Genomic DNA, 26,206 nt, shown 5'->3' with positions numbered 1-26,206 from the left:
GCTGCAAATTCCTAGGATCTCCAATTCCAATAAGTTTCAATCTCCTGGATTATTTTGGAGTTTGACCTGGTCAGTCTCCAGGCTACCCACAATGTGCTACACCCAGTTCACAATTTGCATAACTGTACCAACAGGCAGCTGTGGGATGTGGGGGAAAACAGAAAAATAGCTTTCCGTTAGGATGAGGGTGAGAAATCCTGACCTGCGTCCTTTACTAGCAGAAAATTTTCAGTGATGCTTCATTGTGGAAGCTCAATAGCTTTAATTTATTCATCTTCTCTTATTATATGGCACAAATTGCCATCATCAATCCAGGTCACTCGTGCAAGGAACGATTTAGCAGGGAAATGGGAAATTGGGAGTACAGGGGAAAGCTTAAGAAAACAGTGACACCTATAATTACACATGGCGATTAGGTTTCCAACCTATTTTCACACTTTTTTCTTCCAATATATCTTCACCTCAACTTTGTGATAAGGAAACAACATCAGCTCCTTCTTTACAGGTAAGGAAACAGAGGTTCGTAAAAGTTAAGTGACCCAGCAGACATGCATAAACATGTGTTCTAATATAGGTATTCTATCCAGGGCTGTTTCCACGTGTACCATGATGCTTTTGGAGGCAGCAAGATGCAGGAGAAATTTCTGTGTGACCATAGTTTGGGGAATAAGTGGAGCTGGTAAACAACTGTGGGGAAAATGGTATGAAAATACACAGGAGAAAGAGTGGCATCATCTTGGCCAGGGAAGAATCTACATCTTCTCAGGTCTGTGTGGGGCCAGGGTGGAGGGTGGGAGAGAGGCAGCTCATTTCCCCGGTAAAAGGATGGGATGAGCCCTGTCCGGTTGCACTGTTAGTTCTCATTCCTTCCCAATATCACACTTGCATTCTCGTGTGAAGTTTAGATATTGGAACTTCTGGTTGACTGAGTGAGGTCCATCAATAATTGCTGGTGCTGTAATTCCTCACATAAACAAATATATACTTTTACATCTAAAATTCCAAATTTTGCAAGTTTTTTCTTAATTTAAGTTCCACATGTCTGTTCTGAATTGAAGAGGCCTCTGCTCTCTTCACAATTCAGTTTCCCTGTCTCCATGCTAGTAATTTAGTTACGTGTGGCAAGGAATACTTCAGAAAAATCTCTCAAAAGAGTAGTAAATATTCCTATTTCTAAAATCTAGTGTGTGAATTCAGGAAGGAAACAACAAATTTTTAATCAAAGTAAGCAATAATGACAGGTTTATTTAAAATTCCAGTAGAGAAAACCCACTAGTTTTGGAATAAAAGTACTCAATGTACGAGAGCATAAGTGAATATAAAAGGTTAGCAGAAGAAAAATAAAACCAAACATAGTACAAAAAAATTTAAAAAGTTTGAAATGGATTTAAACAGGGATGTTCTTTAAATCCTCCAAATATTTAACAGTTACTAGGTTTGGCAAACAATTCACTTGAAAATTAAAGCCTGTATCTGTAAACTCCATAAAAACTGCTTATTACATTCAAGCACTCCATACAATTGGTACTGAAACATGTAGGCAGTCGATTTCAGAGTAGCAGGAATTACTCATTTGCTCTCACAGTTATATGAATTAACCAGCTGCATAACTGCTTTTTGGAGAAGAAGGAAGAGAAGACACAGGAAAAAAAAAAGTAGGATAAAATCTCTAAAAAACTGAAACACAGCAAAATTCAGACATCAGTTTGTTTCTTGAAAGCACCAAACTGACTCTTTACCGTATATTCTACATTTGCAGTTGTCATTTCCCTCTCCCCCACCCCCCTCAAATACTCCTAAACCCACTAGTCTAATCAATTCTTAACTTCCAAATATTCTGTACATATATAATTAGCAAAGAGCATATGCCTAACATTATTCTGACAGCAGTATGGTCAGCATACAATTTTAGAAAGATTACTATGTATATCATCAAGATTAAACTTTACTTAAAAAACAAACAAAAACCATTACTAAACAAACAGTTTTAAAATATTATGAAAACCCATGAAAAGAAGATTCAACATGGGTCCTAAACCTGATAAAAACACACTTCAGAGAGACTATTAATGCTAAACTTTTGCCAAATGATGACCTTAAAGTGCCAAACACAAAAGAATCTCTTAGGACCATTTCTCCAATAGATAATTTGTCCCTGGCTTGGCCATCTCTCCTTTAACTATATACGAAGTCCTGCTGAAAGTATGCATTTTAGTTGATTTTACCATAGAACGTTACAATGTAAACTAAACAGGTTCTTGATATCGACAGTATGTTACCAAGGCTTTTTTATTTCTGAATCCAACAGTTGGTCACAGAGGTCAAGTATTATCAAGGCTCCTTTGTCAGTTCTCAATCGTGTCTGATTCCATCCTTCAAGTACATGCAAGGCTCAATAGTTTTCAAGAGGCAGAAGCCTGAGGCCGTTTAAGACACAGATGAAATAGGATTGTGAGGTGAACCCATCTGAGTAAGAACTTTATCCAGCCACTGGAGGGGGCCATGCAGGTGGATCTCAATCCAGCAGGGGGTGCTAGTAACATCCTGGCGGTGGTATTCGGCTCCCCAACCCTAGAAGACACATTGGAGGTCATTTCACTTGCTTAACTCCGTGATTAAACTTATAAGAAGAGTTCTCATAATCAGACATGCTGATTAAAGACATGGATGCTTTCCATGACAGGTGCTTGTGCACACAAACACACGTAAGAGGCAGGCAATTTCAGGGGATGGGTGTGTTCAAGGCTCCCTGAAGTCCTTACATAGATTCCAGGTCAAGAGTACTGGTCTTGGGGAATGGAAGTTTCAAAACACATTATAAGGCTGTTTTAATGAAGGCACTTTCTAACTTTCATTTTCATTGCCCACTACCTTACTGATGGTACTGTAACATATTAAATTCTCATTTTACCATCAAGAAAATAAGACAGAAGTTACTGTTAGGCAAACAGACATTCTGCTTCTTGCCTACTCACTCACTGGTGGTCCTCCTATCAACACAAGTGCTTTTGATCTTTCTATCTCCAAGCAAACTGGCAGAAGCACATACATACCCAAAAAGCTATAATTGACACCTAATCATTGCTCTGAATCAATAGATTCCATTACATATTGTATACACGGATGTATATGTATATAATAGATCTATACATCCAGACATCTTCAGCATTACTGAATTGGTACACTAAAATTGCAAAAGAGAAAGCTAATTTTGCAATTGCAAAGATCAAAAACTCACTGGTGTGGGCAATGGAAAATAAAGCTCTGATAAATCCTTGTTTCGTGAGGGATGTTAGAGAAGGTTGGATTCTATTTATCTCTGACACCTACCTACTCCAGGAATTTCAAGAAATACATATGAACATCAGAACCTTCAAGAAAAAGTTGTGATATATGAACTGCATACCGATATACATCTATGCATTTGTACTTATATCAATACATTGCTAAATTTAAAGGTTTGTGTGCATGTTTCCTACATTAGATAGTAAGTTCTTTGAAGACAGGGAAGACCAGATCTTATTTATCTTTGATCTCAAACACCTAGCACAGTGACTGGCACAAAGCAGAAGCCCTAAGAAATACCTGTTCAGCTGAATTGACTTGGACTTTTCAGATATATATGGGGAGTTCATTGTGCAAATAATTTATAAAATGAATGCTTTAAAGTCCAAAATGATGGTCTTCAAAATAGCACAAGATTGGCTATTAATATTAGTAAAATGTGCTGTATCATTTCTCTAAGATGCTAAGTGACAGGGCAAGGTATGCAACCCTTATCATAATAAAGAACAATACTGCACAAACACTATTGAATTTTGTTGTTGTTGTTGCAAATGTATAAGCAGCTGCCCTTTATCATGTCAGCAGGAGTTTTAAAACGAAATTTGTTTACCCATAACTCTCCAAATCCAGCTTCCCAACTATGTCCATTATATCTTTATTATATATGATTTATTATATGTCCATAACCTTCCATTCCATCTCATTATTTTATAGTTAAACATGTAATAGGCTACTATCATTGTGATCCTAGAGACGTTAGGTGCTTTTACATCTTTGCGTTAATTCTCTGGAATGGTGCTAAAAATATTTGCTTAATAAATGAAATCTAATACATTGTTAATGCAGATCTTTATATCATAAACACTTTTTATTAGTGTAAAGTTTGTACTTGTGTAAAAATATTTTAAAATGTATAAAAGTAAAACCATTAAAATTAGGTAATCAATATGAAATGAGCATGAGGAGAAAGCCAGTTGGAGCAGTAGAGTCATTAATTTCCTCTTGAGTGGTTCTTCAATAGTAGTAGACTCACCAAGGGACCTTTGTAATGATTACCACAGTTCCCAAACTCCACCTACCGGTCTTAAAGATGACAATCATGAGGATCAGCAAAGGATCCCTGTGCCTTAACCGCACAGTTAAAATGGCAGATAAAACTAGAACCTGGGTCTCTTGACTCTCAACAGGTATTCTTTCCTCCATACCAGTAAACAACAGACAAAAAGCACTGCTGGCAAGTGACTGTCCTCATTTTAAAATTCATTTTAGCTAAAACGCAAAGTCAAAAACGAAACAGTGAATGTTAACTGTGGCTGAGAAAGATCTTTATAGTCCCATAGGTACATAGCATATTGGTAAATCCCTTTAAAAGGTAAAAACCCTCCTTTAATACTAAAAAGGCACCAGACTCAGCCACAAAGAACTACTGAATTATGTTTTGAGAAAGCCAACATTCAGAGAACACAGTCAAAATCTGCTACTATGATTCAAAGAAGTAAGAAAACAATGATACTCAGGGAAAGGTATCTTTGATCTAAAGGATGATTAACAAAGTAAGTTTCCAAAATTACCCTCTGTAACACATACATTACAAACAGGTTTAACAACAAGTTAGGTGAGCTTCTAAAGAGAGGACATAAAAGGTGATTGCCTCACCCAAATATATAATTAGTTCTGTTTCTCAAGGTAACAGAGGATGAAAATTTATCTTTGAGAATTCAGAGACAAGTCAGTCATTAGAATAAGTTACAACTCATAAAATCTAACCAGATATTTAATGTTTTTACATTTCAATGACATCTTAAAACTTTTTATTTTTCAGAGGCAAATGCATAAAAGAGATCACTTAACCGTGAACAATGTCTTTAACCTTCCCCATTCTCAACCCTAACAATAATCTTAGAACTAAGGCATTTGTGGGCAAAGGTCTTATTAATTTTTGAATTATAAGAAAATCGTGAGTTTTTGCCACAACCATTAAAAAAAGTCTGACCAATCAAAAATAAACCCCAGTGGGAAAAAAAAAACAACAAAAAACCCAGTGTTACGAATTTTTATTTACAAAAAGATTACTTGTTCATTGTCAAAACTAAAGCAACAATCATTACCATCATAAAGGTATTAAGAACACAGAATAAAAAGAAAAGGAAGGGGGGTGTGTTTACTGAATTGATCTCTTAAGAAAACCATGCATTTAAATTATACAAGTTAAATGTATAACAAGACATTCTTTTATGGTACTACAATGACTAAAATAGTGCTTATTCAAATAGGACAGTTAGTCAAGCCGCCTATGCTGCTAACATGTAATACAAACTCTCCTATATTCTAATTATATTCTCCTGGTAACTGACATCCTCACTAAAGTTTAAAAACGTCTAGGTAATAAGTTGGCTTCTATGGGCACATACCAAGAAGATACAGATTTATATACAACTAAGAGAAGGCGCAGCAAGTGTGTCAAACCCTGACCAGAGGAATCAGAATTCACTTACCTTTACAAAGCTCATGCGGATAGTGCACATTTTAGTGAGCTCATAGACTGTCTCGAAGCCATGGTTCACAGACTGTGCCAATAACTGAGCGAATTCTTGGTTATTAAAAATTTTCAAACTACACCCACTGGGGATCTTGCAAACAGTAGTGGGGTGAAATCCATGATGGTAGTTGCAGTTCCGACTTTGCACAAAGATACTGCTGTCACTGAGGCATTCGGCGTACACCTCCCCTCCAACATAGTAAAGATGTACTCCTGTAGGAAGACAATGCATGCAATGTCTTCATTATCATTTTTCACAGCTGAAAAGCATCTGTGTAACTTCAATATATGAATCTGCATGGATCTAAAATTTGGCTAACTAGACATTCTCCAAATCTTGCACAACTGATAAAATCTTAGTTAATTGTATTAGTTCATACAATATCCCTTTGTTATTTTGTATATTTAAGAGGTTTCTAGGAAATAATATAACAAAGGAGGATCAAGAAAAGTAAAAAAACTAGAAAACCACAGGTGGAGGAAGTAGTGCTAAGAGCTGTAAGATGTAAGGTCGAGGGGAAAAGAAAATTATAAAAATAATTCATACTATGTGGAATCTGATCTCTCCGAACTACCATCTGCTCCAAACTTCTTCCTGTGACATCTTAGAGTGCCAGGAGTGTAGGAAATCGATCCTACCCAGCCTTTAAAAAAAGGAAAGTGGGGGCGGTGGGGGGCATTCTGACAAAGTCCTACACCATTAATGGCAGATTATTATAGGCCACGCAGTGAACACAGTCACATCCCATATGGCTTTAAACAATCTATCTTGCAGGTAACTCTAGCATGGTTCAGCCAATGTGAAAACTATGGTCTCCAATCCAATCTAAAAAATTATGTGTTGTGTTTACATGTACACACAATGGCTAAGACTTCCGTAATGATTAAATAGCTGCTAGAGCAGAAGCCCATTTTCCTGCCTGATGTAGAGAAAGCAATTTAAGAGAGAGAGAGTGAGCGTGTCTGTTTAACTCTTTTCCCCGATAATAAAAATGAGGAATTTGCATTTTTGAACATTTAGAAAGTAAAACAAAATATGAAGCAGCAAATACTATCCCTTGTTTAGTAATGTAAAGGTAGTAACTGTAAGTGCTGGATGCACTAGATTACAGGTTTTGAGTGTTAAACTTTCTCTGCAAACATTCAAAGTATCGATGGGATTATAAGGACACAACAATTTACGTTAGCCATTCTGCTATTATTGGATCATAGTGTTGATACCCATTTTCTGCTGTTATACCAATGCCAGGATAAATATCTCTGGATAATTTTTGATAATATCCTTAGGAGAGATTCCTGGAAGTTAAATCACTGGATCGAAGGCTCCTGATTCACTTTGCCAAACGACTTTCCAGAATGCTTGTATCAATTTACACCCTACAAGCAGTGTATGAATGCCTTTCTCATTTTGCCTATGCCAGGACTGAGTGAGCTTAAGACAAAAACAAATAAATTAAAATAAATTATAGCTGAAAAACAGTATTGTTTTAATTTGCATGTGAGACTGGATATGCTCTCATATTTTTATTAGCCATCTGTGTTTCTCTTACAAACTTACTGTTCATATTTCTTACCTATTTATCCCACTGGGGTTCTAGTATTTTTATTACTTTTTTATGAGCTGTGTGTAAGATATAAATAATTTATTTCCTATTTGTTTCCCCATTAGTCCTTTGTATTTTTTTTAATCTATAGAAGTTTGAAAGCTTTCAGTAGTCAAATCTCATGATCTTTCCTATTGCTTTTTATGCTTAAAAATTTCTACTTCTATGATCAAATGTATTTTCTTCTAGTTTCTTAATAGCTTGCCATTAAAAAAAAACCTCAGTTCATTAATCTATTTGCATATATGATACTGAGGTCAGGGTTTCTCCCGACAGCCTCACTTAGAAGCTAATGTCGTTCCTGCAGGACCACTAGGAGACTGCTGGTTTGTTATGCTTCACTTAATATACATTCATTTTGAAATACAATATAGTTTGAGTTTAATTTATTTTGCCATTTGTCTACACCCTGATTTAACTGTAGTTTTATAATTTAATTAGCCTAACATCAAGAGTTTTTCCTTTACTTCTCCATTAAAAAATGGAGCTATTTTCACTCGTTTGTTCTCCCAGGTAACATATCAGAACATATTTGCCAACTTTCAAAAAATAACACATTATGATTCTGGCATGGATTGTTTTAAACCATACACTGAAATAGGAAGAACAGACATCTTTAAAATAGTCTCACAATATTAGGTCTTCTCTTTAAGGAACACTGACTGCTTATTTGTTTATCTAAATTTTCTCTCTCAGTAAAATTTAGTTTTCTTTACATAATTCTCATATATTGCTGATTCAGACTATTTCCAAAAAGTTATGTTTTCTATTGGTACAGGAAATGTGATTTTCTCCTCGACTATATTTTCTAACTGGTTATTGCCGGACTAAAGAAAACTGGCACATAGTTTCTAAAAATAAATTCTTGGGGATCCCTGAGTGGCTCAGCGGTTTGGCGCCTGCCTTTGGCCCAGGGCGCGATCCTGGAGTCCCGGGATCGAGTCCCATGTCGGACTCCCGGCATGGAGCCTGCTTCTCCCTCTGCCTCTCTCTCTCTCTATGTCTGTCATGAATAAATAAATAAGTAAATCTTTAAAAAAAAATTCTTTAGAAGTTTCTAGATAAACAACCATAACTTTTGAATAAACACAATGACCATAAGTACCACCATACTAACTACATATTACTAACATAAGTAATACTGACATGGGTGAAAGGAGGAAAGCCATTCATACACAGACTTATGGTACGAGCAGAAATTAATAAAAGCATTTCGGAAGTAATTTGGCATAACATCAAAAGCTTTTGACCTACTAATTTCTCTTCAAGAATCCATCCCAAGAATATTATCAATTAGTTAATCATATCATCTGCAATAATGGTAATTTTGGCTTATTTCCATTATTGATAATTCTACATTTGAATACTCCAGTCAAGGCATCTGAAACAATTTTAAATAACAGCATTCCCAGAATCCTTATTTTCTTCCTGTGTTTTTTTTTTTAAGTAGGCTCCATGCTTGGCATGGGGCCCAATGTGGGGCTTGAACTCAAGGCCCTGAGATCAAGACCTGAGCTGAGATCAATAGTCAGATTCTTAATCCACTGAGTCCCCCAGGTACCCCTCTTCCTAATTTTTAATAGAAATGTTCCAGAGTACAATGACTTTTTAGTACTTTGGGGTAATGGTCAACTTTAGAACTTAATTAAAAATATAACCCTCCATCCTGAATATACGTAAAATTGTGTTTGTATACAATTTTCAGGGTTTAGAGATCATAGTAGGGTATCTATATGTTATGAACTTAGGTTTTAGCATTTCATCATCAAATGTAGAGTTTAGGGTTTGTTCCTCCTCCCCCCCCCCAATCATACAAAGGAACTATTTATTGATTCCTGTTTTAGGGGGTTTTTTGGTTTTTTTAAAGATCAAGTGTTGAACTTTATATCAAATGCCTTTTAAGCATTTATTAAATAACCACTTGATCTGGTCCACTGTTCTAAATTTTATGGTAGGTAAATTTTTTTTAAATGTTTACTCTGGAAATAATTTCAAACTTTTAGAAATAGAACAAACAGACAAAAAAAAAAAAAAAAAAAAAAAAAAAACCAGAACAAAGAACATGCATATAACCACTGTCCGGATTCATCTATGGTGACAATTTATTCCATATGTTTTATCATTTGCACCTCCTTCCCCTCTCTGCTTTCATACACACCCTCATATACATTCTATATATATATATATAGATAGATATATGTATATATACATATCCACATATATATATGGTTATGTGTGTGTGTATATATATATATATCCACACATAGATACATGTATATTCATTTATCTATATATATTCTGACATAGGATTTGTTTTAGATGGATATATAATCATATACACACACATTTTTGTATGTATTTCTTAAGAATAGGGATGTTCTCTTATATAGCCACAGTACAATTAGCAATGCTAGTGCATGTAACATTGATATAATACTCTTATTTAATCTACCACTCATGTTCTAACTCTGTCTGCAGAGCCCAGTAAGGTCCTCTGTGGTCTTTTCCCCCTTTTCTGGTATAGGTGATCACGTTCAGGGTCAACTTATTACACAGCTGTCATATCTTTTTAATCTCTCTTCATGTGGAACATCTTTATACCTTTGTCTTTTGACATTGATATTTTGGAAGAATACAGTTCCTCCTCACCCCCCGCTCCTTTTTAAAGATTTTACTTATTTATTCAGAGACACATGGAGAAACAGAGGCAGAGACACAGGCAGAGGGAGGAGAAGCAGGCTCCCAGCAGTGAGCCTGATGTGGGACTCGATCCCAGGACCCTGGGATCATGACCTGAGCCAAAGGCAAATGCTCAACCACTGAGCCACTCCGGCATCCCCGCCTCACTCTTTCTAAAAGAATGTTGGCTTTGTCTGAAGTTTCCCCATGATGAGGCTCAGATTTGCATTCTCAATTGGAATTCTGCATAGGTGATGTTACTTCCTTCTCAGGGCATCACATCTGGTGGCATATGAGATCTATCTGTCTCTCATTGGTAATGATAATTTTGATCTCCCAGTCAAGATGCTGTCCAATGTTTCCACTGTATAGTTACTGATTTTTATTCTCTGTTGTACCTAACAGGCAGTCTGTGTGGAGACACTGTAAGACCTTGCAAATACCCCAATTCTTGCAAAAAATTTCTCTGCAAATTCAGGAATACACTGAAGATTCCTGACGGCTGCAAAATGATGACTTTCCAACTCTAGCACTCACTCTACGTTTACCAACCAGCCTTCCCCATTCATTCTTTATCTACTTATTATTGGCATGGACTTACAAATTACTATTGTTTTTCAGTGGTTTAAAATCCATAGCTGGGTAATCCCTGGGTGGCTCAGTGGTTTAGCACCTGCCTTTGGCCCAGGGCGTGATCCTGGAGTCCCGGGATCAAGTCCCACATCAGGCTCCACGCAGGGAGCCTGCTTCTCCCTCTACCTGTGTCTCTGCCTCTCTCTCTCCTCTGTGTCTTTCATGAGTAAATAAATAAAATCTTAAAATAAATAAATAAATAAAATCCATAGCTGTACTCAATTATTTTGGTGCTCAAACTGTCCCAGAATTGGCCAGGGGAAGCCCCTCCAAGTTGGCTCCTGTGACATGCTCCATCTAAACATTTCCTCACTTTCTGATATAACAAAATGTTCCAGGGTCATCTTTGTCTATCTGTTCTGGCCTTGGAGTCGGCACTTTTCCTGAGAAGCCCTGGATCCTCCCAGTGGGAACTGGTGTTAAGAGATGAAAAGCCGAGCAGCAGATGTGCTTATTGCTCCTGGGCATCTTTACCTGTTAGCCCTTTCAGCAGACAGATCAGAAACCATATGCATGTCTGAACCCACCTATCTAAGTGCACACACACACATACACACATCCATGAGAACATAAAAATGCATATACGCATATGTACACATATTCTTAAATCATGATTTCACTCTGATACCACCATGGGGTTTATTTTTGCCCTACTCTACACTGTATTTTTCTTACTCCACAGTGAAAAGCCAGGTTCTCAGCAGCAACCATACATTCAGTCATTTGCTTAACCTTCTCTCTATAAGTTTCATAACTGTTTCATTCATACTGTTACAAGATAATCAAGTCTACTAACAAAAAAAGAGTTCTGGATTTGTTTGCAAGCACTCTACCCTACTTGGCCCAGACTGAAGATAATATAGCCAAACATGACATTCATAGGTTATTCCGGATTAGTGCTTTCTTTTTTCCTCCCAAGTTATGGGGCGCATTTGAAACACATTAGGTTTTACTCGTTTTTAACTTATTATTTAGTTTTAGGTTGTAAGTCACTTTCTAACAGCTGTTTTTATTCTTCAGCAAAATCTAAGATAGACTAGTGCCCCCTGCCCTTCCTCCAATCACTATTTCAGCTAATTAGTATCAACTCCTTTGGGGTGGCAGACCACAGAAACTGCTGATTGGAAAGCGAGTAACTTCCAATATTTGCGTACTGGAGCCAGCGTTTATTACCTGGTGTTTGCTATACGAATCTGCTCTAGGAATGACTAGGTCAGTTCTAGGGGAACAGGGACACAGCAGACAAACATCTAAAAGAGGTTCAAGTGCAAACTCACCTTTTCCAATGTGCCGCCTAGTGTTTTCAATAGTGGAATTCCGATTAACGTTGGAGAGCAGCCCAAGGCAGAAACGGTTCTTATTGTTGGAAGGATCGGTGAAACCATCCACCAACACACTTGTGGAGGAGGCATGGAACGCTTCACCCACACGATTATTGAGCTCATAGTAGACAATAGAGCACCAATGTTTAGGTTCCTCATAAGCAACCGCCTGAACGTCTATAAGAAAGAAAAGCTTACAGTCAGCCTCGGTTAAGTGCCTTGGGCTCTCAAAAACTGAAACTGTATTGTAAAATTGGCTCCGGATCATGGAATGAAGATATGGAAAAGCAAATGCTATTACAATGTATACGATTTCTCGATGAGATCTAAAACAGGTACTCCTTACTGTGTGTGACATTCCTCTTTAATTGGAAAATAATCTTCTCCAATTACTATCAGATCCCCAGAATACCAGCTAAGCAAGCATACCAAAGCATTTGCTGAACACTCACAATATGCTACTTGCTCCGTCATATGCCAAAATGGAAGTCACCCCCACCACAGATGCTGGCTCCCCATCTAAAGAAATACAAGTGGCAAGCGAAAAACAAATGGGAAGAGCACAATAGAGGACAGGAAATGTGCCAAAGGTGCTGGCAGAAAAAGGGTGACTTTCAACAAAGCCTTCATAGGCCTATGCTTTTTCAAAGCAATGAAAATCAGTTTCTAATTATTGATAAGAAGTTCCTTTACTTCACATTCAGCTGCCAATAACCATCACGGCCACGGCTCTGCTCCGGTCCTCAAATGTAGGAAGAAATCTTGCCAGCTGGCCATTTTTACAGAATGAATCATATCTCTCTCATCCAGATTTCATGCTAACTTCCTTATATTTGCTTTAAGTCATGCAGAGCAGGTGTGTTTTGTCTCTCCATTCCCAGAATGGGCCAACAATGGAAATTACCCAACTTTACTGACAGGATGCAGCTTGTTAACTCAAATCTCTTAAGACTAACAAATCTCCAAACAGAACATGCTTCTAAACATTTGCAACTAAAAGGTTCTAAAGATAAGTTCCTTCTGTAGTAAAACCTCTTATACCACTGCTTTAGAGATTCCAGGAATACAAACCATGTATGCCCAGTATGCCCATACGTAATGATCTAAGGTTTACGAGGTCCTGAGTGTACAATTGTAAAAAGAGAAAGAATATCCAAATTAGAAGCTTAAGCTAGAACTGTTTACTTCTGTGTTAACATCAACCTCCACAGATATCACAACATACTTAATTTTAGAATTTGGTAAAGAAAACAAAGATAAAGATCATTTAAAAAAAAACCATGCATATGGTAGCTGCTCTACACACTTAGCAGGTGAGCCAAAAACAGGCATACACTATTTCTCTACTGAACAATTATCCCAGGTCAAGTTGCCGTATTTCAAAGAGCAAAATTTTACTGATTTAGCTAGTGCTAAAACTGAAAGGAAGGTTGTAACATCATTAGAGAAGGCTTTTTATAAGTTATCAGGATTGTTTAAGATACTATCCATTTAGGGCAGCCCGGGTGGCTCAGTGGTTTAGCGCCGCCTTCAGCCCAGGGCCTGATCCTGGAGACCCGGGATTGAGTCCCACATCGGGCTCCCTGCATGGAGCCTGCTTCTCCCTCTGCCTGTGTCTCTGCCTCTGTGTGTGTGTCTCTCTCATGAATAAATAAAGAAAATCTTAAAAAAAAAAAAAAAAAAAGATACTATCCATTTAGGTCAGAGGACGACACAGTTTTTTCTGTAAAAGACCAAAAATATTTTGTGGGCCATATGGTATCCACTGTAACTATTCAACTGTGCCCTAGTAGCGTTAAAGCTGCCACAGATAATATGTACTGGACATAGCTGTGCTCCCATAAAATTTTATTTACAAAAACAGGCAGCAGGCTGAGTTGGTCTGTGGACTGTGGTGTGCTGACTCCTGCTTTAGGAAAACCACCAAAGGTAAAGGAGTAACAGAAAGGCCAACATTCCTTCCTTAGGCAGATATTAACTGTAAACTTATTCTAATGGGGAAAATTTGTAAAGCTATTTAAAGGAAAAACCTTAAAGCAATTTAGAGGCCTATTTCCTGAAATCAGACATTTTAGGCTTAACCGCAATAGCTAATAGGGCCCACACTCTCCTAATCATACAGTTGTGCCGTGCCCATTCTCTCCTGCTATCCTGTTTTTGAAATACAAATTCCAGAGATGTGTAAGACAGGATTTTGTTTTTTTTCCTCAACCAGAATCTTTATTTTTTGGTCCATAATTATGTTTGGGAGCTTGTTCTAGACATTATGAGAAATACAGAGCCAATAAAATAGATGGAAAAATATTTTACAGATTAAAAAGGTACACATTCCAATTTATTATACTGCACATCTAAGAAAGGTTGAGTTTATGGTCAGATTTTAAGAACTTAAAAAATGTAAGCAACCCTGACAAAGTCTGAGGTATCTGCCATTTTAATTAAAAAAAAAAAAAAAATAGTAAGAATGAAATGAGACCAATGCCTTGTAATTAGATCCCACTGTAACTTCAATTTGCATAAAATGCTGCATATTGAAATGATCTATGCTACATGGCACCAGCCAAACACTTTCTTCTGTGAGAGGCTGTTTGGGAACGGTTTTCTGCAACAATGTGGTCATAATCTCCTACCCCTGTGCTCAGGGATCCTCCAGAAGTTCACTGACCCAAGTTCTCTACTTGTCTAGGCCCACCCCACTTGCCAGCGCAGAATGACAGCATTCTTCCCTCAGCTGCTGCCGGTGGTCACACAGGGCTGGAAACATACCCACCCTCTCTCAGAAAGGCAAAGAAATGCTCCATTCTGCTTAGAGGTTCTGCTTATATGTTCTTCCAGGTAAGAACAGGAAAAACATACACCTTGATCCATTTTTGTAACACAATTTTATTTAGAAACAAATACAGTGAGAAAGAAACAAATGTTATTAGTTGGTTCCAGTTGCAGCTATATATGGATGAGAGCTAGAAAATAATGATACTTATGAATATCTATCCTAACAACAAAAGAACCTTTGGAAAGCCGTGTTATATGAACTTCTAATTTTGGAAATCACCAGTGACAACTCCACTTGGCAATATTATTGTTTCTTAATAACCCTTTGTCCTTCCACTTCAAAATACTCTTTTACCACCAATTCAAAATTATTAAGTATTGTGTTCTCAAGAGAGGACTGAACAATTACACTTAGGCCTTCATTAGTTAAATCAGTGTGTTTGTTCTTCATATGAAAAAGATTTGTAATCCAAAAAATTCTATCTAGCTTCTCTTGCTGTGTTCTTTCTCCTATAGCTATCTTTTTTACAGAATAAACATTTGGGAGGGAAAGTAACATTTGGACAGATAAACTTTAGACAGTAAAAGAGGAATAAACAGCAATCTATTTTACCTCCTCTGTTGATTTCTGAGGGCAGGGAAGGTGCCATCATATTTGTGTCCATTGGCTGAGAGCCATCTTGGGTCATGGGGTCTTCAGGAGGAAGGTAAGCAGGTGGGGGCGTATCAGCTACAAGAGTTAAAGAAAATGATTTTTTTCTCCATAAATAAACACACACACTTAAAAACATATATTCTGTGAAATTCTTGAGATTTAAATTGCCCATTTCAACCTCCCTATCAGAAAATAGCTGCTACAGACACTGAACTGGGTGTATACTTTCTGAAAGTGACTAACATCTCATCATCTGGTACAACCATAGTGAACATTCAGTGGTATGAAAAGCACTGTATGCCAGTAACAGAAGCTGTCTGCCTACTAGGTTCAGGCTGTTTTAAAATAATCAGAAGAACACTTAAACACTTTCACACAAGCCACTTTGAGAGGACCTGTGCGTTTCATAGTTTCACTGGTGGATGGGAAACCTTTGAAAGCTACATAGGATTTCTTCTTCTTCTTCTTTTTTTTTAAAGATTTTATTTATTCATGAGAGACACACAGAGAAAGAAAGAGGCAGAGACACAAACAGAAGGAGAAGCAGGCTCCATGCAAGGATCGGGACTCGATCCTAGCACTCCAGGATCACACCCTAGGCTGAAGGTGGCGCTAAACCGCTGAGCCACCCTGGGATCCCCAACATAGGATTTCTTTAAAAAAAAAAAAAAAAAAAAAAAAAAAAAAAAAAAAAGCTTCAGGGTCTCTTACATTAAACACATAGGCTCCCAGGAATTTACCGAGTTTCATTACAATTTACTGATTTAAACTGTTAATTTCTCATGACTTTAAACAATCTGTTAAGAGTACCTACTTAATAATAATCATTAGTTTTAAAACCTCTAGCAGCTGAATAATAATCAGTTTATCACAGCTATGTTCTAATTCAGATTTTACATATGTTTCTTCTAAGAAAGCTCACAGCCAGCTGGCAATAAGAGGCAAACAGCATGACTTCTGAAACAAAGAACACTAATATAGGTCTTGTGTTTTCTTAAGTTAAATAAGGGGTACGGGTTGCCCACAAATAATCCTTTGTGATCAAAAAGCAAGTGCTTCACTGGCTATTGTGAGCCCATCTAGCACACGTGACAGAGCAGGGAACAAAGCTTTACCTTAGGGAACCATGAATAACTTGGATAAGTAGCCTAGATCCCTAAGGGCAACTGGGGAATACAAAAATGGCTGATATTGCTGCTCCTTTACAGTTTTTTAGAGATTTCCAAGACTGACTCTCCAGCTGAGTCGCAACCCAGTAACTTCCACTGTCCAGCTGCTAACAAGTGAGGGCTCACAGCACAAAGACAGGACTAAGGGGATCTTAATCTGGATGCTTCTGTCACCCTGTCTCCAGCTTCTTCCCTGCAGCTGTAACACCGACTCTGCTTTACTTGCAGCCAGGAATGAAGACAAAGAGCATCCTGCGAGACCAAATCCAGTAAATTTCTGCAAATGAGCTGGTGAGAATATCACCAGCACCCTATGGCAACAACACTACTGCATAGCTATGGGTGATACTCTACTTTTCCCACAAGTGCCTTTTCCCACCCCTGGCAGCTTTCTCTCTTCCACATTTCCTTTATTTGGCTTGTGCCTTATTCCTTCACAGCCAGGGACAGAGTGTAAACTCAAGCAAAAATCTTCCAGTTTTTCATTTTTGGGCCTACCCTGGGTTTGCCACTGCTCAAAAGCTTCTGGAACTGTCTCTTCATCACTAACCTGGTTCACCAAACCCGATGGGTCTGGGAGACAGTGGGATGAATAAGAAATCATCAGATGATATTTAGTTTGATTTTTAAACTAGTCTGTATTCTCAATGCCCTGCCTCATCCTAAACAGTTTTGGATGGAAAAACAAAATGCTGCAGAATAAAAGGCTCAAAAAAAAAAAAAAAAAAAAAGAAGTAATAAATAAATAAAAGATAGCACTATCAAGTATGTACCTCTTTTCAATTTTTTAGGACATACCCAGCACTGTTGTCAAATTCACATTTACTTAAAAACATCTCAAGTGGCCTAATAAACAGGCTTGCCCGCGCATTTCCCTTCTTGAAATGTTAATCAGTGTTAAGTACATCTTTGTGTAGAGTATGCTCCTTGAGGTCTACTAGCAAGAAATTTGGCACTAATTATTTTTTTTTTTGTGAGATGCTTGCTTACTAACCTATAATCTGAAAAATATAATGCCCTAATTAATCATTTATTTTGATAAACATTACACCATCAGTTAAGTCTAAAAAAGGAAGATAATTGTTTTTGTCTTTGCTAAGTTAAACAAGCAGATGGTCTCCAGTACTTCTGCTGCATTTCCTTTGTTGCTAAAGTATATGTTTCTTGGGATTACATCACCACTTAAATGAATTTGATTAAGTGTGGGGGGTGGGGTGTGATCCCTCAGGAAGTATCTTTTCTGAGATTGCACTTACAACAGGGCTTTTTCCATTTTCGGCAAATGTGTGCAACACATTATTTTTCTCTTTCTTTTATCAAGAGCAAAGACTGTAACAATTATGCCACTCCCAGAAGGATGCAGCTGTTTCAAAACCCTTCAAAATAGAAAATAAAATATATTCAAGCATCTATGCCTGGCAAATAAAATAGGACATTTGCTTCCTTGACTACGAGGTCTCCCTTCAGCCACAGCAGTATCTTGCAACCAAGAGCAGAGCACCAGGTACTAGAGCTGAAGAGCTCTCGGGTAGGCAGGTGTACCCAGCTCCCACTGATGCTTGCAGAGGCAGCAGCACCATCTACCTGACTGGAAAATCACTGAACATTTCAACCTACCTGGCATCTGGAAAGGGCTTCCTGGGTCTGAGCTGGTGGGCGAGTGCGGGTAGGTACCACTGCTGCTTCCAGGAGAGTTGGGGTAGCTGCTACTAGGGGAGTGAGGGAATGGATGGCTGTTGGGTTGCTGGAAAGAATCTGGAAAAGTGGCGTTGAGCGGCATGTGAGGCTCGTTTTGTCCTAAGTTACGGAACTGAGCTAACAGGCTGTGCTGAGGATTATATTCGCTGTGTCTTGGAACCAGCACTGGAGGAAGAACTGGAAAAAGGGAAAGAAAAGAGAAAGACAAACATGAAAATGATGAAAATCTGTAATAACGTCACAGTAGAGCAGAAACATAATCTGTAAGTAACAATAAATTATCTGAACCCTGCCCTGCTGCCAGCTCAAAAGCATCATTCAGATGCAAAGCCATTTTCTACTCAGGAATAAATGCGGTAACAAATAGTCTCTTTAGAATTGCTGTGACTTGTGCTCGAGATCTGTAGCACTAACAAACTGCCCAAGAAAAGTGCAGGACACTTGTTATGTTCAAAATGTTAAGGTTCCCGCTTCTGAATTTTTTCATTCACTGAAAACCAAAGCACAATTAACATATGCCACCATCAACAGTACCACGTTTACAGCCCCCGTTGAAAAGACGTTACATTCATTCATTCATTCATTTATTTATTTATTTATTTATTTATTTATTTGTCATGAGGGAGAAGAGAGAGAGGCAGAGACACAGGCAGAGAGAGAAGCAGGCTCTATGCAGTGAGCCTGACATGGGACTCGATCCTGGGTCTCCAGGATCAGGCCCTGGGCTGAAGGCAGCGCTAAACCGCTGAGCCACCAGGGCTGCCTGAAAAGACGTTACATTTAAAGAGTTAATATTTATTGAATGGTATGAATTATTCATCACAAATGTTTTAAATTGACACTTTACAACAAAAGGAGGCCCAGTATACTAACAAGGAGAGGATAAATACAGCCAGCAGCAAAAAATCCAAATGCCAATAAAGGTAGTTAATTAGACAAAATACAACATCTTGGGGACAGACTTTATGTTGTGTCCAAGTAGTCATACTTCACAAAAAATTTTTTCTCTGAGGATATTAATGCATTTAACCCACTTCTCAGTAACCCTCAGAACTACCTGACAGGGAAAGGAAGAAACGGGTCATACAATTCACATTTTGCTAACTGGATACTCAAGGTATAAAGGTCAAAAACATCCACACCACTGGAGAATGAAAGAAAGCAGCTCAAGTCACTCCTAAAAAGCTCTGTATGTTAGGAACCTAAGGAGTTAATAATTAGCATGGTTTGCAACCTCCAGAAACCTCTAGAGGCAAAGCCACTATAAGTTATGATGCTTATTAAAGTGAAGGCCTGGCTAAGAAGCCCTAACTGGGTTAGATCCTCAACTCCCCACTACAGTCTCCAAACGGACTCCCCAGGAAGGAAGGCCGTCAGAATCCCTACTACTCTCATGGCCTTGGCTAGAAAAACCACCCATTTGGAAATCTGCACGAGGAAAAAGGAGGAGATTTAAAATCTGCTATTGTTGTTGGGAGTTAGAATATATTCTCTCGAGAGGATGTGGAGAAAAGGGAACCCTCTTACACTGTTGGTGGGAATGTGAACTGGTGCAGCCACTCTGTTAAACTGTGTGGAGGTTCCTCAAAGAGTTAAAAATAGACCTGCCCTATGACCCAGCAATTGCACTGTTGGGGATTTACCCCAAAGATTCAGATGCAATGAAACGCCGAGACACCTGCACCCCGATGTTTATAGCAGCAATGTCCACAATAGCCAAACTGTGGAAGGAGCCTCGGTGTCCATCGAAAGATGAATGGACAAAGAAGGTGTGGTTTATGTATACAATGGAATATTACTCAGCCATTAGAAATGACAAATACCCACCATTTGCTTCAATGTGGATGGAACTGGAAGGTATTATGCTGAGTGAAGTAAGTCAATCGGAGAAGGACAAACATTATATGTTCTCATTCATTTGGGGAATATAAATAATAGTGAAAGGGAATATAAGGGAAGGGAGAAGAAATGTGTGGGAAATATCAGAAAGGGAGACAGAACATGAAGACTCCTAACTCTGGGAAACGAACTAGGGGTGATGGAAGGGGAGGAGGGCGGGGGGTGGGGATGAATGGGTGACGGGCACTGAGGGGGCACTTGACGGGATGAGCACTGGGTGTTATTCTGTATGTTGGTAAACTGAACACCAATAAAAAATAAATTTATTATTAAAAAAAAAAGAATATATTCTCTCAAAGAAACAATTATGTCGTGGCATTAGGAATTAAGTAGATTTTTGAGGGCTTTCCAGGGAATCTATCTATAACTTATACCATTTCTGCAGGAAAATGTGCCCCAAACACTTGGATTATCACTTATTCATGAGCTGAACATTGTTTTTCTTTTAAAAATAGGTTTTTGAAGGTCTTAAATGGTCTCATAACTCTATCTTAAATTGCTAATCGGTAAAAATAAATTCCCCACTAACTGACTCCTTAAAAACAAATCTTTTTAGTAGAATAAATGTATTTCCTTTTCTGTACAGTGATGGAATCTAACCCAAATTAAGTCATCAAAAGCATAATTACTCCTTCTACATTTCAACAGTCACCTGAAATATAAGCTATTTTGTTGAAGAAACAAATTCCTAATTGTCATAAAGGCCCCCCGGGTCAACAGAAATCTACATTCCAAAGTAAACAAAAGCTCTGAAATGGCACAATACCTTTGAATTACCTATGCAACACTGCAGCTTGAGTTACTACTTTCCAACTTGCCTTTCATGGCCATCTGAATTCTGATTAGTGCCTTTAAAGTAGGGTAAAAACTGGCGTCTAAACCCTACCCCCAAATGCAGCACCAGACAACACCCTGAATCCATCCTCTATCTTGACTCTTCAGAGGACCCCCCCCCCTGGCCCCCACATACATATACATTCTACCTACTGGAGCCACTGTTTCAGCAACTCCTATTGCCTATAATTTTAGAACCAGGAATTTGCTTCTTCTCATTGCCCACAAAGGACAGTGGCAGCAGGAGGCAATGTACACCTGAAGTTCATGTCTAGTACCTGTGTTTCCTATAGTAACTCTGTTCTGTGCTGTGGTGGTCAGTTCTATGGACTGAGTCAGGCAGGCATCCCAAGACAAGTATCTTTTAATAAACTTTAAAAAAACGTATCAAGGGGCACCTGGGTGGCTCAGTGGTTGAGCCACTTTTGGTCTGCCTTTGGCTCAGGGTACGATCCCGGGATCTTAGGATTGAGTCCCACATCAGAGTCCCTGCAGGGAGTCTGCTTCTCCCTCTGCCTCTATCTCTGTCTCTCATAAATAAATAAAATCTTTACAAAAAAATGTATTGAGGTATCACGCATCTATAGTAAAATGTGCAAGTATTCATATAAATGGAAATATATACTCCTGTGTCTGGTATCTTTGGTTCAATACTATGTCTATCTTACAGCTGAACTATCTTATAGTTCAATACTATGTCTGTAGGATTCAACCAATGTTTTATACAGCATCTTATTTCATATATATATATTACAATTTGTTTACTCAGTGCCCTTGTCTAACCTCCTCAGAGGCTAATCAATTTCTTTTTACCCCCTGGTTTATCCTTCCTGTATTTCTTCTTGAAAAAGTTAACCTGATAAATATGTACTTTTTAAAAGATTTTATTTGTTCGCTCATTCATTCATTCATTCATTCATTCATTCATTCATTCATGGGAGACACAGAGAGAGAGGCAGAGAGATAGAGGGAGAAGCAGGCTCCTATCAGGGAGCCTGATGTGGGACTCGATCCCCGGACCAGGATCACGCCCTGAGCCAAAGGCAGACGCTCAACCACTGAGCCACCCGGGCGTCCCAAATGCGTACTTTCCTATTTTGTCTTTACTACTAAAAAGGAAAGCAGCCTACTCTACATATTATTTTGCAATGCTTTATTCACTTATATCCTAAATTAACTTTCTAGTTTAGAGAGATCTTCCATATTTGTTTTTACAGGTAATGTAGCACCATAGTTTCTTCAACCAATCTCCCACGTCTTGGCAGTTTACGGTATATTACCATTACCATAACCCTGTAATGAATAACTCTGTGCACATATATTGCAGTATTGTTAAAGGAGTACCTTCAGGGTAAATCCCTAGAAGTGGCCATACTGGGTGAAAATAAACATATCACTCTGTTAAGTACCCCTTTCCAGGGGTTGTGCCATTTCACATTGCCACCGGCCACATATGAGCGTGACTTTCCCCTCACAGCCCCCAAGACAAGACTTATTTTGTCAAGGTTTTTTTTAAAGGAATTTCCTTCATCTTCTAAGATTTTATTTATTTAAGAGAGAGAAAGAGAGAGTGCAGTGCATGTGGTGGGGAGGCGCAGAGGGAGACAGAGAATCTCTAGCAGACTCATGCTGAGCATGGAGCCCAATGTGGGGCTCAACCCCACGACCCTGACTGAGCAACCCAAGTACCCTATGATTTTTATTTTTTGCACAATATGAGTGAGAAATGGTATTTTGGTGCAATTTTAATTTGCATTTCTCTTATGGTGAAAGTTGATCATTTTCCCTGTATTTCAGGGGACATTTTAATATATTTTTTTGCAACTGGTCTGCTTGTGCCTTTTGCTCATTTAGTCTTTTCATTTTTCATTGAAAAATATGTATTAGAGATATTAGCCTGTGCTATTTTATATGTTACAATATTTTATCACAATCTGTCATTTTTCTTTTGACTTTGCTTATGTGAAAAAGCTTATTTTTTATAATCAAATTTATCAATATTTTCCTTTATTGCAGATGGACTCTGAGTCATAAAAAGGCTTCTCCTACACCCAGACTGTCAGGAGGAATTCAACCATACATTCTTCTAGTGCATACAGAGTTTCCGATTTTACTTAGATCTCTGATCCATCTGTAGCTCAGTTTTATTTGCTCAGTTTTATTTATACATGAGGAATAGATCTAATTTTATCTTTTTCCAAATGGTTAGCCAGCTGCCCCAACACCATTTATTAAAAAGCCCATCTTTGCCCCAATGACTGGATATACCACTTTTTTCATAAAGTTCCATATATGTTAGGGTCTATGTTTAGACATTCCATTCCATTCTATTCTAGTCAGTGCTCCACTACCACTGTGTTAATTATAGAGGCTTTAAGTTCTAATATCTGATAGGGCTAATCCCCTTTCACAGTTCTTTTTCAATGTTCTGCTTATATGCTTACTCCACATCAACTTTAGTTATCACCCTGTCTACCTCCAAAAAAAAAGAGATTTTGGTGCTTTTACAGGGGTCACAATATACTTACAAATTAACTTATTAGTAAGAATACCTTGATGTTCAGATGTCCTATTCAAAACCTAGGAAGGTTTCTTCAAGTCTACTTTTGCATCTTTTAGGAATGTTCCATGTTAACTATATTTGTCTGCTCAGGCTGCTGTAACAAAATATCACAGACTGGGTGGCTTAAATAATAAACATTTATTTAGTCAAAGTCCTTGTGGTTGAAAATCTGAGCTCGAGGTGTTGGCAGGTTGGTTTCTCCCAAGGCCTCTCTTCTTGGCTAGCAGATGGCTATTTTCTTTTCGTGTGTCCTCACACAGCTTATTTCCCTGGTGTCTCCCTGTATGTCCCAATCTCCACTTATAAGGACACCAGTCAGACTGGATAAGGACTCACTCTAATGGCCTCACTTTAACTTTTTTTTTTTAATTTAAATTCAATTAGCCAATATATATTACAACATTAGTTTCAGATATAGAGTTCACTTATCTTTTTAAAGGCCCTATCTCCAAATACAGTCAAATTCTGAGGGACTTTTGATTAAGGCTTTGAAATATAAATTGGTGGGGGAGGATAAACAATTCAATCTAGAAAACTACATTAACTTTTATACATTTCATTTCTTATTACATTTACTCCTCTATTTTTTCTGTTGCTACTGTAAATGGAGTTTTCTCTTCCATCATATCTTCTAACTGGTAACTACTTTTATATATGAATGTTATTGATATTTCCATGCTTTTATATACTGCCCCCTTGTTGAATTCTTTTGTTGTCTTAGTTTTATCACGGATTCCTTACAGAATTCTCCAGGTAAATGATCGTATCACTGACAGAGTTTTCCTTTTCCCTTCCCAATTGTTTTCTCTTGTCTAGTCACATTGGCTAATAGTGCCAATATAATGTTAAAAAGTACCAGAGACCGTGAACTTTCTGGAAGTATTCTGGACCTTGGTGGGAATGCCTCTAGTATTTCCCCTTAAGATGCTGACTTTAGGACTTTGGTATATACGTTGATTATGTTAAGGAAGTAGCCATCCATTGCTATAGTTCAGTGTTGTTATTAGGAACAGGCATTAGTTTTTTAAAATATTTATTTTGAGAGAGAGAGAGAGAAGCAGTGCATGTGAGGGGGGAAGGGGCAGAAGAAGGAGGAGAGACCATCTCCAGCAAACTCCCCACTGAGCGGGGAGCCTGACTTGAGTCTCGATCTCATAACCCTGAGACCATGACCTGAGCTGAATTCAAGAGTCAGACACTTAACCAAATGAGCCACGCAGGCACCCCTAGGTATTAAATTTTTGTCAGAGAATTTTTTCAGCATTTCTGGAGATAGTATTCTGATTTTTCTTTTTAGATCTAATTAACAGGATTAATTATTCTTGCACTCCTGGCATAAAACCTGCTTGGGTCATGAAGTATTATTTTCTTAATGTGGGCTGTTAGAGTCTAACAATTAATATTTAGAAATTTTATGTCAATATTCATAAGGGATACTGACTCATGTGTGTCTGTGATCTTTACCAGGTTAAAAAAAAAAAAAAAGCTTTTTTGGTCAGAAAGAGAGAGAGAGAGAATAAGCAATGGGGAGCAGCAGGCAGAGGGAAAAGTGGGCTCCCCACTTGGAAAGGAGCCCAATGCGGTACTTGATCTCAAGAGCTTGGCATGCAGATGCTTAACCAACTGAGCCACTCAGGCACCCCTTTTATCAGGTTTTGATATCAACGTTGTATTTGCTTCATAAATGTTTCTGTGGGGGCCCCTGAGTGGCTCAGTTAAGCATCTGCCTTTAGCTCAGGTCGTGATCTCAGGGTCCTGGGTTCGAGTCCCATGTCGGGCTCCCTGTTCAGCAGGGAGTCTGCTTCTCCTTCTACCCCTACCCCCTGCTTGTGTGTGCGTTCTCTCTCTCTTATGCTCTCTCTCTCAAATAAAATCTTTAAAAATAAATAAATGTTTCTGTGCTCAGAAAGAGTTTATGTTGCTAACCAGCCTCTAAATGTTAGGCAGACTTCCCCTGTTCAATTATTTGGGCTTAGTGCTTTCTTGTGGAGTAGTTCCTCAATAACTTTCTCAATTCTTTGTTCCATAGAAATAAATTTAAACTTTCTACGATTACTGAGGCTAATTCTGGTAAATTGTATGTTTCCTGGGAAATTATCCATTCTATCTAGGTTTTCAAATTTACTTGCATAAAGATATGCAGAGTAATCATACAATTAAGTTTTATATCTTCTGTATCAATAACTGTTTCCTGTATCTTTATATATATTTACGCTTTCTCCCCATCTGATCTTTTTTTCTTAATTACCTGATCCTTGGTCTTTTTTTGAAACCAGGATTTGGATTTGTTCATTTGATCTTTTTCTTTGTTCTCTCATTAGTTTTTGCTTTCATCTCTACTCTCTCTTTCCTCATACTTTGATTTACTTTGTTGTTCTTTTCCTAGCTTTTCTGACTGGAAGTTTAAAATTAATCTATTGTTTTTATTCTTTCATTTTTACTGACATAGGTATTCAAGGCTATGAATTTTCTTCTGATCACTGGTTTAAATGTATCCCATAGATTCTGATATGCAGGTGTTTTGTGATCATTATTTTCCAGTTGGTCAGTTTTA

The 26,206-nt window shown here is 38.0% G+C and overlaps 1 protein-coding gene across 3 annotated transcripts in view; it reads right to left on the bottom strand.

The window, feature by feature from the left end:
• Window positions 1-1,225: 1,225 nt before the first annotated feature.
• SMAD1 (SMAD family member 1) overlaps window positions 1,226-26,206 on the bottom strand; it is a 77,951-nt gene continuing 52,970 nt past the window's right edge. For all 3 annotated transcript variants that reach the window (XM_038558911.1, XM_038558910.1, XM_038558909.1), the window contains 5 exons: window positions 18,276-18,533; window positions 15,448-15,564; window positions 12,018-12,239; window positions 5,781-6,037; window positions 1,226-2,571 (listed from right to left, as the gene is read on the bottom strand). In XM_038558911.1, coding sequence (XP_038414839.1) covers window positions 2,428-2,571; window positions 5,781-6,037; window positions 12,018-12,239; window positions 15,448-15,564; window positions 18,276-18,533 — 998 coding nt within the window. In that variant the 3' untranslated portion in view covers window positions 1,226-2,427. The remainder of the gene's footprint in view (window positions 2,572-5,780; window positions 6,038-12,017; window positions 12,240-15,447; window positions 15,565-18,275; window positions 18,534-26,206) is intronic.

The sequence above is a fragment of the Canis lupus genome, chromosome 15, assembly GCF_011100685.1.
Source record: "Canis lupus familiaris isolate Mischka breed German Shepherd chromosome 15, alternate assembly UU_Cfam_GSD_1.0, whole genome shotgun sequence".
Classification (NCBI taxonomy): Eukaryota; Metazoa; Chordata; class Mammalia; order Carnivora; family Canidae; genus Canis; species Canis lupus.
The sequence above is the reverse complement of the archived record's forward strand: the minus strand, read 5'-3'. Positions and strand labels throughout refer to the sequence as shown.